At 46.7% G+C, this 12465-nt stretch overlaps 1 protein-coding gene across 1 annotated transcript; it reads left to right on the forward strand.

The window, feature by feature from the left end:
- The first annotated feature begins 31 nt into the window (after positions 1-31).
- Positions 32-11962, forward strand: GID4 (GID complex subunit 4 homolog). Its single transcript, XM_070761432.1, has 6 exons — positions 32-314; positions 3850-3909; positions 4263-4370; positions 6027-6128; positions 7008-7138; positions 8390-11962. The coding sequence occupies exons 1-6, from the start codon at positions 120-122 to the stop codon at positions 8451-8453; spliced, it is 660 nt and encodes a 219-aa protein (XP_070617533.1). The 5' UTR covers positions 32-119; the 3' UTR covers positions 8454-11962.
- The last annotated feature ends 503 nt before the right edge of the window (positions 11963-12465 follow it).

The following is a 12465-nucleotide window of genomic DNA, read 5'->3' on the forward strand; positions in this document are numbered from 1 at the left end:
CCGGAGCCGAGGCGGCTGCAGGCGGGCAAGGGGTGGGGGGTGGGGAGGCCGGCCCGGTGACGGAGGACAAGCCAGGCCCGGCCGCCCGCCCCGCGCTGGCGCCGGGAGAGCCAGCCGAGATGCCGGTGCGGAGCTCGTGCCGCTGCCCCCCGGAGCCGGCCCCGGGAGCCGCCGCCGCCGCCCGCCTGGAGCCGCCGCCGCCCATCAACACGGCGCAGCCCGGCGTCAGCACCAGCCGCCTCTACAGCGGCGCCAAGTTCCGCGGGCAGCAGCGCTCCAAGGGCAACGCCTACGAGGTGGAGGTGGTGGTGCAGGTGAGGGGGCGACTCCAGGGCCCATCCTCCCCGGCGGACTCCCCCGCCCATCCTCCCCCGCGGCAACCCTCCCCATAGGGCCCAGGAGGAAGGAGCGGGGCGAAAAGGGGCCCCCTTCCAGGGCCTGGAGGCTGAGGAGGGGCCCTTTGGGGGAAGAGGGGAGGGAAGGGGCTTCGGGAACCTGGAATTCGGGAGGAGGGGGCAGAACAGTGGTTCCCTCAAGGGGGCAATTTGAATAGAACAGAATTATGTTATTGGCCTGATTGTCTCTGGTGCAGAGGCTCTCAGTGGACATAAAATAAAAGAGACATTTGTCAAGAATCAGGAGGTGCAACACTTAATGGTTGTCGTGGGGGTCAAATAAACAATCAGGAAAATAGAATATAATATGGAATAGAATAGAATTATTTTCTTGGCCAAGTGTGATTGGACACACAGGGAATTTGTCTTTGGTGCAGATGCTCTCAGTGTGTGTAAAAGACAAGATACATTTGTCAAGAATCATGAGGTACAACACATAATGATTGTCATAGGGTACATATAAGCAATCAGGAAACAATCAAGAAATAGAATGAGAATAGAAGGAATTCTTTATTGGCCAAGTGTGATTGGACACACAAGGAATTTGTCTTCAGTGCAAATGCTCTCTGTACATAAAAGATACATTGGTCAAGAATCATGAGGTACAACACTTGATGATTGTCCTAGGAGTCAAATAAGCAATCAGGAAACAATATTAATAGAAATTTTAAGGATACGAGCAACAAGTTACAATCATACAGACGTGGGAGGAATGGGTGATGGGAACGATGAGAAGACTAATAGTAATAGTAATGCAGCCTTAGTGAACAGTTTCACAATGTTGAAGGGATTATTTGTTTAGCAGAGTGATGGCGTTCGGGGGGGAAAACTGTTCTTGAGTCTAGTTGTCATGCACCCAGATGTGCCCCCGGAGTCCTCCTGTCAAGCTGGCAGGTGCAGAAGGACGGAGGGGGGAAGGTTCAGATCCCCTGCCTGGAAGCCTGCTGCCTGATGGGACCTTAGAGGAGGCCCTTCTCAGTGACCATCCCCCCCAGCCCTTTGGGGTCAGCCCAGAGATCCGAGGGGCCCCCTCCCTTTTTAAGCCATGAAAACCTGGCTCCTTCCCCAGGTCTTGAACTAGGATGGAGGTTGAGCTGGGAGGATGATCTGTTTGGCACCACGAGGGGAGATCAAATGATGCTTTTTTAAAGAAAAAAAGAAATATATTCCATGGTGGATGGTTGTGAGCTCTCTAGGATCATTGCATGAAAAGAGGTGGCTGTAGAAGTCCTATCAGTGAAATAAAGCAAATATATAACCATTGCAGGGCATCTGGCCACGGAAGAAAGAGCAGAGCTGTGCAAGGCTTGTGCTTTGAAAAGACCAGGGGGTTTCATCCTGGCTTGAGGATGATTTGATCATCCTGGGCTCAGGAAGCTGAGCCCACCTTTTGGGGAAGAAAGGGGTTTATTTGGTTGCTTCTGGAGCTGTCAATGTTTCAGAGCTTGAGATCTTTCTGTTGCTGTCAGGGTTGGTGTTTGCAGGGTGTCCAGCAAACAGGGAAATCAGTGAATTATCAGGAAATTTGTGAAAAAAACCCAGAATAAATCGGGGGGGGGGGGGGGGGGCGACACCAAACTGTATTAAAATGTTTAAAAGTCAGGGGAAAATCATGTTTTAAAAAAACCGGATCGCGCTGACTGGCAGAGTCAAGCAGAAATGAGCATAACTGTGGCAAGAACTTGCTTCCTCAGCTCCCGATATTTCTCCACGGCTTAGCCGTTTGGCATGACGTCATCTTTCCCCCTGGACACAGTGTGTTTGGGTAGTTGTTGTAGCCTTCAACAAACCCTATGTCAGCAAAATAGGTTTGTTAGTCATTTCAGAGGTCTCTTTGGATGTGATATGTGATTGATTGATTGATTGATTATATCTCCATGCCATTCTTTTCCTGAGACTCGGGGCAGCTCACAACACATCTTAATATAAAACATGTAAGATATCTTCAGTTAATGCCTTGGGAACCTTTTTCCACAAGATTATGTCCCGGCTGTCAGACCCCAAAGGAGAGCAAACCATGTTCCTGGGAAGAAAACGTTAGCCTTTAGAGAACTCTGGTCAGCCCGGCAAAGTGTGTTCTTTTATACACAGGCCTCCCCATGGGCTGTGTGTCCAGAGACTCAGATGTTTTTGGACAATTTCCATCTAACCTCCAGGCAATTTTTAGATCCAGATCTGCATTGTTTCCGCTGTAATCTGACTTGTCCCCTCAAAGCACAGACAAAACGTTGCCTTCGCCATAAAGGTCAGGAGCCCCGAATAGCATCCGCTGGTCATTTTTTCTTGCTTCCTGGGCTATATTTGATGACCTGGCAATGTTCTTTCCAGGTGACCTTACAAAAGTAGACCTTAGAAATGAAAGAGGGGGGTTGGACTGCCTTTTCTCTTCCAAACTTTTCTCGCAAGGTTCTTTCTAAGAAGATGAAGCAGACTGGCTAACCTGGGGGGTGGGTTGTTTTCAAGAACACCTTGGTCGGGCAGTAGCAAAAGCAAGTAGGATGCTTGGCTGCATAGCTAGAAGTATAACAAGCAGGAAGAGGGAGATTGTGATCCCCTTATATAGAGCGCCGGTGAGACCACATTTGGAATACTGTGTTCATTTCATTGTTCATTTCATTTCACCTACAAAAAGATATTGACAAAATTGAAGGGGTCCAAAGACGGGCTACAAGAATGGTGGAAGGTCTTAAGCATAAAACGTATCAGGAAAGACTTAATGAACTACATCTGTCTAGTCTGGAGGACAGAAGGAAAGGGGGGACACGATCGAAACATTTAAAGATGTTCAAGTGTTAAATAAGTTTCAGGAGGGAAGTGTTTTTAATAGGAAATTGAACACAAGAACAAGGGGACATAATCTGAGGTCAGTTGGGGGAAAGATCAAAGCGACGTGAGAAAATATTATTTTACTGAAAGAGTCATAGATCCTTGGAACAAACTTCCAGCAGACGTGGTTGGTAAATCCACAGGAACTGAATGTAAACATGCCTGGGATAAACACATATTCATCCTAAGATAAAATACAGAAAATAGTATAAGGGCAGACTAGATGGACCAGGAGGTCTTTTTCTGCTGTCAGTCTTCTATGTTTCTATATGTGGAAAGGTTGAAGCCTGGGAGTTGCGTAGGTGCTTGAGTTAAGGAGGCCAGGAGCTGCAAAGAGGAAGCTGATGGGGCTTTTGCCTTTGAGGGAAGGGGCTGGAACTCAGGAGAATGAGGAATAATTAACATTGACTTTTCAGAAGAATGCGAATTCTAAGGACTTTCTCAGCGAATGTAGCCGAAGAAGGGAGAGGGTGTGTTAATCTGGTTCGATTCCCATTTTAATTGGAGCTAGGTGGGGTGGGGTGGGGGACACACGCTTGTTTTCACAGTTGCAGAAAAAAGATTCTCTGTTTGTTGCAGCCTTAAGCCCTGATCTTTTTGGATATGTTTTCCTTTTTTTCCCTACCAGCATGTTGACATGGATAACTCCTATCTCTGTGGATACTTGAAGATTAAAGGCCTTACTGAGGTAGGTGTCTGGAATAGGCTGTGTCTTTCTGGAATGTGTTCTTTAATGTCCAGTCGCAACTTGGAAATAAGGAGGAACTTTCTGACGGTGAGAGCGATCAACCAGTGGAACGGCCTGCCCGCAGAGGTGGTGAACGCTCCAACACTAGAGACTGGACTCCTATTGGACTGGCGTGATGTAGGGTTTACTGCACCAGCAGGGGGTTGGACTAGATGACCTGCAAGGTCCCTTCCAATGTTAATAATAAAAATAAAATAAAATAAAAACTGCTTTAGGAAAATTGGGGTGGGGGTGGGATAATTCTGGATTTCTTCTGTTTTCATCATGTCCCTGTTTCGTTCTTTCACTCTTAGGAGTATCCAACGCTTACTACTTTCTTTGAAGGAGAAATAATCAGTAAAAAGCATCCGTTTTTAACCCGGAAATGGGATGCAGATGAAGACGTGGATCGTAAACATTGGGTGAGTGCCTTGCCCTTGATTCCAACCAGCCTGGGATCCCCTGCCTGGGGGGGTGAGGGGGGAGAGGGGGAAGGAAACGGGGCAGATTGAAAGAGGCAAGAGGGTCATTCTTTGTCAAGTGGACCAGGTGTCAACTTGACTGATTTTTGTAGCCTTGTTTGAAAAGAAACCTAGCAAGTCAGGGAGAAGCCTTCACGAATCCTTTCTCTACAACACCTCCAGTGTAAAATAGCTCTTGGGCCATTCTTTGTCAAGTGGGCCAGGTGAAATCAAAGCCTTATTTGAAAATAAACCATCACAAAAACAACATATATGATAGGGAAAAAACGTCCTGTTTCTACTGAAATAAAAATGAAGATGATTGAAGGTGAGAAAACAGGGAGCTCTGTCTCCTCACCTCCAATCATCTTCATTAGACACATTGTTTTCTATCACTCTCTGTTTTCTCACCTTCAATCATCTTCATTCTTATTTCATTAGAAAGAGGACGGTTTTCCCCTATCATATAGGTTGTTTTTGTGATGGTTTATTTTCAAATAAGGCTTTGATTTCACCTGGCCCACTTGACAAAGAATGGCCCAAGAGCTATTTTACACTGGAGGTGTTGTAGAGAAAGGATTCGTGAAGGCTTCTCCCTGACTTGCTGGCTTTCCATGCAAGGTCCTGTTTGGGGGAAGAAGGAGCATTTCTTGGGTGTTTGCAACTGAGTCTCAACTGAGTGAGAACCTGGGATAATGAGGTTGGGGGTGGTTTTTCGCAACTTGGGCGTCCTCCTCGATCCACAGCTGACATTGGAACACCATCTTTCGGCTGTGGCGAGGAGGGCGTTTGCCCAGGTTCACATGGTGCACCAGTTGCGGCCCTATTTGGACAGGGAGTCACTGCTCATAGTCACTCATGCCCTCATCACCTCGAGGTTCGATTACTGCAATGCTCTCTACATGGGGCTGCCTTTGAAAAGTGTTCAGAAACTTCAGATCGTGCAGAACGCAGCCACGAGAGGCATCGTGGGGCTTCTAAGATTCGCTCACGTTTCTTCAACACTCCGTGGCTTGCATTGGCTGCCGATCAGTTTCCGGTCACAATTCAAAGTGTTGGTCATGACCTTTAAAGCCCTACATGGCATTGGACCAGAGTATCTCTGGAACCGCCTGCTACCGCACAAATCCCAGCGACCGATAAGGTCCCACAGAGTTGGCCTTCTCCGGGTCCCGTCGACTAAACAATGTTGTTTGGAGGGCCCCAGGGGAAGAGCCTTCTCTGTGGCGGCCCCGGCCCTCTGGAACCAACTCTCCCCAGAGATTAGAACTGCCCCCACCCTCCTTGTCTTTCGTAAACTACTCAAGACTCATTTATACCGCCAGGCATGGGGGAGTTGAGATATTCCTTCCCCCTAGGCCATTACAAGTTATGCATGGTATGTTTGTGTGTATGTTTGGTTTTATAATAGGGCTTTTTAGTTGTTTTTTATTATTGGATTGTACATGTTGTGTTTATTATTGTTGTTAGCCGCCCCGAGTCTACGGAGAGGGGCGGCATACAAATCCAATAAATTATTATAATAATAATAATAATAATTTTTTGAGTGTATGTGGTGTTAAATGGGGCCAGAAGCATCAAGGGCATGAGTGATGTGTGTCCTCCCTTTTCTCCTAGGGGAAGTTCCCAGCATTTTACCAGTTCGCAAAAATATTTAACTCTGATGATTTTGATTATGAGGATCTGAAGAATGATGACTTTGTCTTCATGAGGTGGAAAGTAAGTGGCTTGAGCAGGGTTCCAAAGGGTGCCTAGGGGCCTAAACGTGGATTTAAAGACCCTGCCTTTCCCTTCCCCTTCCCAATCTTAAGAAAAGTAAAATTACCTTTATTTTATTTGCTCCTCGTAGCCATCTGTGGAGCGGTGTTTTTCATCCTTAGCAGCTTTAAGACTTCAACTCCCAAAATTAGGAGTTTCTCATGCTAGCTGGGGAATTCTGGGACTTGAAGTCCACAGATCTTAAAGGTTGAGAAACACGGCTCCAAACACCGATTATGATCCAACATGTTTATTTCATGTGTAACAGTACATGAAAAGAATTTTAATTCCCTTAGAACAGGGTTAGGAAACGTTAAGAACCTAAGAAGATCCCTGCTGAATCGGGCCAAAGCCCATCGAGTCCAGCATTCTGTGTCCCACAGTGGTCCCCCAATTGTCCATGGGGATCTTGAGCAGAAAGAGAAGGCAAGACCCTCCCTTTCCCTTGACCCCCAACAAATGAGACCCAAGGGAATCCTGCCTGCCTCAACCAACATAGAGGCGGCACTTGGACAATAACCAAGAATCCGTCTCATCCTGCCTTGAAGCTATCTAGGGTGACAGCTGTCACAACCTCTTTTGGAAGGGAATTCCATCAACCAAGGACCCTCTGGGTGAAGAAATATTCCCCTTTGTTTGTCCTCACTTTCTTACCAATCAGCTTTAGGGAAGGCCCCCTCGTCCTAGTATTGTGTGATAGAGAAAAGGATTTTGTGGTTGACGTTCACATATCATCGAAGAGCCAGCTTTGCCTACCCCTGCCTTAAAAATATCACCTCTCAGGTAAAGAAAACTGCACTTCTAGCTTTCCCTGTCTTTACACGTTTACTCTTTGTGCAGGAGCAGTTCCTAGTCCCAGATCACACCATTAAAGACATCAGCGGGGCATCCTTCGCTGGATTTTATTACATATGCTTTCAGAAGTCTGCAGCATGTATAGAGGGCTATTACTATCACAGGAGTTCAGAATGGTAAGATGGGGGATGATGGGAGATGGAACCCTTTCTCGCCCCCCAAGGCCAAGTCGTAGAGATGCCACCCCACGTGCTTGGCTGTGATTGGGTGACGATGTATTGAGACACACGGGAAATTTTTTTTTGTCCATCTTGTGGGTCCAGAGTACACCAGGGCCAAGGCCAATAGTCCATCGCCGAGGGCCACCTGGGAACATAACCTGATAGCAAGAGCCCTTGGACTTTTATCATCTATCTATCTATCTATCTATCTATCTATCTATCTATCTATCTATCTATCTATCTAATCTATCATATCTATCATATCTATCATATCTATTATCTATCTATCTATCTATCATATCTATTATCTATCTATCATATCTATCATATCTATTATCTATCTATCTATCATATATATCTATCTATCTATCATATCTATTATCTATCTATCATATCTATTATCTATCTATTTATCTATCTATCTATCTAATCTATAATATCTATTATCTATCTATCTATCATATCTATCTATCTATCTATCATATCTATTATCTATCTATCTATCTATCTATCTATCTATCTATCTATCTATCTATCTATCTATCTATCTATCTATTTATATGCCGCTCACTCCAAACGGATCCTGAGCGGCTAACAATCAGAATAAATACAACAACAATAAAAACAGTTAAAATCAAATAATAAAAATCAATAATAACAATAATATTTAAAATATACATACTTGCAATCAGCCTAATTCCTGGCCTGCCAGAAAAGCCAGGTCTCAACAGCTTTCCGGAAGAAGACCGGTTAGGGTGGAGATAATACGGATCTTTGGAGGCAGTTGGTTTTAAAGGGTCGGGGCCGCCACAGGGAAGGCTCTTCCCCGAGGTTCCGCCAACCGACATTGTTTGGCGGACGGGACCTAGACAAGGCCAACTGTGGGCTCTTAGTGGCCGCAGCGAGGTGTGAGGGAGGAGGCAGTCCCATAAATGCTTCTTACACAGTGCTTTTACAGCCTTCTCTAAGCAGTTTACAGAGTCAGTCACTTGCCCTCAACAATCTGGGTCCTCATTTTACCCACCTCGGAAGGACGGAAGGCTGAGTCAGCCTTGAGCTGGTGAGACTCGAACTGCTGGCAGTCGGCAGAATCGACCCGCAATGCTGTATTCTAACCATGGTGCTCGGATGCTGTGAGACCGCAGCCTTCCGAAACCTGCTGCCACGTTTGCTCTGCTCAACCTGTTCTCCTTGCTCCCCCGACAGGTATCAATCTCTGAACCTGACTCACGTCCCTGAGTACAGCGCGCCCATTTACGAATTCCGGTGACAGGGATGCCACGAGCTTCGCGAAGAGATGGCCAGCGAGGCCGGGGGGTGGGGAGAGAGGAGGCGGGCGTGCGGGCGCATCTTCTATTCAGACAACGGGGACGTCTCGGTCAGGACAGAAGACACCAAGCTCCCCTCTTAACGGGCACCTGGACCGGTCTGAAAGCACGGAGAGGAATATCCACGGGGCGGCCGGAGCCCGGTCCTTCTTCCAGCCTGCGTGGCCCACCTGATCCCGACGCCGGGTCTCGGCGCCCCCGTTCGACGCCCTTTTTCTTGCCTCTCGGGACCGCCGACAATCCTTCCCCTCCGCTTCTTTTTCGGGGGGAGGAAACGCCCGCGCCCCCCCAGATCTCCTTGGAATAGAAGAGAACATAAGTTGCTCCCTGCTTATGTTGCTTCCTCCTTGGCTCCGTGTAGGGGGGTCCTCCAGAACAGGTGGGGGGTGGGGGTGTTCCCGTCTGGTGTAAGCGCTACTCGGGGTTGGTGTGCCCGGCCCACAACTGCAGCGTTTGCTAAGGAAGCAGTTGGACGGAGGAAGGAAAGGGGGCCTGGCAGAGGGGTGGGGTGAATAAACTGCTCCTGTTGTTGGTTTGCAAGGCTCAACTTTCTCAGGAATGTTAGTCAGAGCCAGCAGCATTTAGCTTAAAGGCAGCCTGCAGCGGCGGGGAAGCTATGCCGGTGCAGAATTCGCAACATTAAATGGAAAATGTTTTAAGGACTTCTTGAAAGAGGTATTTTTATGCCCCCCACCCACCCTGTGGCTCAAAAGACTTGCACAAATTATTCTTCACAATGTTTTACAATGGCTGCTTTTTTCATTATTATTATTATTTTTCCTCTTCTCCCGGTGAAGACGAGTGCAAGCTCACCCGCTCGCATCCTGGTGGATGGTGGTGACCTCTCTCTCTCTCTCTTGTAATTAACTCGCCGTGTTGCCACCTACTCCTCACGCAGGAAGCGCTTGGCAGCGGTATGCGAATTATGCTTCCGATGTGCGCGCCGGGGTTTACGCTGCGGAAAACGATGGACGCTTGCTAGGACTTTTTATCAGACCAAAAAAAATAATAATTAAAACATCCTCATCCCCTCCCGGAATAAACTGGTCTCCCGAGACTTTGAAATGTTCAGTGACTTAAGGCTTCTGTGCCAAACTTAATGCATGTGTGGTCGTGTAAGAGTGGCTGTCCTGTTTCATGGGGCCTCCTGAGGCTTCTGCTTCTCCACATTGTCGTTGGGGAGTGGGTGGGGGGTGGGAACCGCTCTACCACTTGGGCTAACAGCCAGGCATGCTGTTCTTCCTTGCTGGCTGGCTTGAAATTTCTTGGAATCCGCTCCACTGCCCTCCTCCTGTCTGCTTCCGCAGGTGCCTTGGACTTTGCAGACTTTGGCAATGGACAGGGACACAGTGTCCCCCAGTGGCCAAAGATGATAGGTTGTGGTTGTGTTCTTTTGGGGGCTCGGCCTTCCTGTGTGGCAGGGTCAGAAGCGTTCATAGTGGCTTGATTTTCAAATGCGGGCAGGTGATTGGGGTGGAGGAAGAATTTATCTCTGTCCCCAGCACTGCTTGTGCCGTGGTCTTGGGGACTGGACGGGAATAAATAGTAGAGGTTGAGCTCTTAAAGTACAGAATGGTTTTAGCTTCCTTGAACGATGGGAATGGTGTGTGTGTGTGTGTGTGTGTGTGTGTGTGTGTGTGTGTGTGTGTGTGAAAGAGGTCGCTGAAAAAATGGCCCTTGAACGTTGTAGGTTGGGGCAGCGTTTTTCTCTGCAGCTCTTTGTTCTTTCCGACAGCGAGCAAAGCTGGAATAAACAATGCAACGGCTCATTTGACACATGGATTGCAGAATCCTGCTGCTTTGGTTTTGGTTTTTATTTCGGAATTTGGCTTGTTAAGACATAGACTGTTTAAAAGAATGACCACTGGCCTACATTCTCCTGTATCCTGTAGCACGAGGTAGCCGTGCATTTCAAGATGGGCTCTTTGCTTCTCTTTGCCACAAACCACAGATGTCCAACTGGCTGGGGAATTCTGGGAGCTGAAGTCCACAGGACTTAAAAGTTTCCAAGGTTGGACACCCCAGTAGAAATTAGGTTGCTAATTAATGAGCGCTGGGGTTTGTCTTTGCAAAGCAAGCGTTCCCACCAGCCATGCAGGAAAACCATTTAGCCTATCTGCAATATATTCTGTGGCCCAGCCACAAAAGGTCAGGAGTGTCCAGTAGAATTCTCAAAGCTCTTTCCTCTGTTAAAAATTCCCTTCTGCTTCTCCCACTCTGTTTCTGGGCAAATAGGCCTCTTGTGGGGAAATAGTTGTGCCTGTAATGGGATAGGGATCGTATCTACCTGTCCCAGGTGTGAGTTACAACTTGCCTATAACCTTTGAAGCAATTGAAGGGTCATAGCTTGCCAGGAGAATATGATGCTTCCTTCAGGTTAAAGGATTTTCCAGGGCCTTTCCAAGCAGTGATGCTTAACAGCAAATCCTTTAGGGTAGAAGTGGCCTTGAAAGCGCTGGTCAAGGGAAAATAGAGAATTTATATATCGTCTCTATATTTCAGCCCTTCCCCTATAGCTTACAAGAAAATGAAAACGAGGCTCGTCCTATCCACACTATCCCAGATTGAGAAACATTGCAGGGGGAACCCTTGATTGCTGTTCCTCCTTGGGCATCACTGTTGTCCCCCTTCAGGGGGGGAAAATACGACCCTACATCACCAGGATGAGACTGTCCTGATTGTGGGTGAAATGTTTGCTTTCACATGCTGTGGAATGGGCTTTGAGATAATGTACTTTAGGCATAGACTTCCATGAGTTTTGTGGGAAATGGTTTTTCATCTAAGGGGGGGTGAAACCCAACTTGTGCCGGGCAATGGTAGCAGGGAGTGTGGCAGCCCTTCAACTGGGCTTAAAGTTAATTTAACTCAAAGACCTCGGGTGGTGGTTTCTTCCTCAAATGTTGGAAAATGTACTTTTCACTGTATCCACTGAAAATGCCGGGGGTCTTTGCGCTAACGCTCAAGCTGCTTCCCATGGTTCTTTTATTAAGCAGATGGAATATTTCATAGCGGGAATTTATCAGATTTCTTCCCTCCATTTGGGAGATTTGAATAACTTGCAATAAGCAAGGCAATATTAGATTGGAGGGAGCAGAATTTCCAGTCTGGTGTTAAAAGCCATTGATGTGACATTGATGCTTGTGTTTGAGATTAAATAGGTGGGAATTAAATTAGTTTGGGGGAAGCAATTTTTACTTGGAAAATAGCTCCCCCCCCCCCTTTAATTCTCTCGTCTCCATTAAACAAGAGCCGTTGCCTCTGGGTTTGTTGAGAAAACAGGGCAAAACTTGTCAAAAGGATGGGATCTTCCAAAAATGTATGGAAAGGATGTTATAAACTTAATCACAGTATTAAAGAGTATTTATAGATGAATTGCAGAAAAGAGACTGTGGGGTTTTTTTCTTCCAGAGTTATCAGTGTCCCAAATAAAAGAATGTGTATTTAAAAAGCATCCATGTGTGCTGTTTTCCTTATTTTATTCGTCTGTCATAGGTTTTCCCAGCTGAATTAGGCTCATAATTCTTAAGCAAGTTGATATTTTCCAAAAGGCTCAGAACCATGTGGACTATTCGAATTGTTTTTGCTGGGTAGTTATATATAGAACATCAGTGTTCACATCTTTGGGAAACTTTTTTTCGGGGGGGAAGCAAGCCCTGGATGTCTGGGCATAAGAATAAAATTGGGCCAGCCTACTTGATGTTCCTTTTGTGCTTGTCAAAATTTCGCATTCCTGCCTCAATACTTCAAAGAACTACAGACATTAATCAAAGGCTAATTTCTGAAAATTAACACACACACACACCTCCCCCCTTGGCTTGCATCAGTTTCTTGCAAGATGGTATGACTTTGATGGCTAATTTGTTTGGCCATGAGCTGTTTTACCCTCCGATGAGGAACCCCTCTCTAACTCTCCTTTGGGCTGGGAGGGCCATGTAGAATGGGCTTTGTAATATT

The sequence above is a fragment of the Erythrolamprus reginae genome, chromosome 9 (assembly GCF_031021105.1).
Source record: "Erythrolamprus reginae isolate rEryReg1 chromosome 9, rEryReg1.hap1, whole genome shotgun sequence".
NCBI classification, from domain to species: domain Eukaryota; kingdom Metazoa; phylum Chordata; class Lepidosauria; order Squamata; family Dipsadidae; genus Erythrolamprus; species Erythrolamprus reginae.

Bases quoted from the DNA above. Each gene is read 5' to 3' on its own strand.
- GID4 (XM_070761432.1), top strand. From the start codon at position 120: ATGCCGGTGCGGAGCTCGTGCCGCTGCCCCCCGGAGCCGGCCCCGGGA. The intron at 3,910-4,262 runs GTAGGTGTCTGG...TTTCACTCTTAG, and splicing joins AGATTAAAGGCCTTACTGAG to GAGTATCCAACGCTTACTAC. The intron at 6,129-7,007 runs GTAAGTGGCTTG...CTCTTTGTGCAG, and splicing joins TTGTCTTCATGAGGTGGAAA to GAGCAGTTCCTAGTCCCAGA.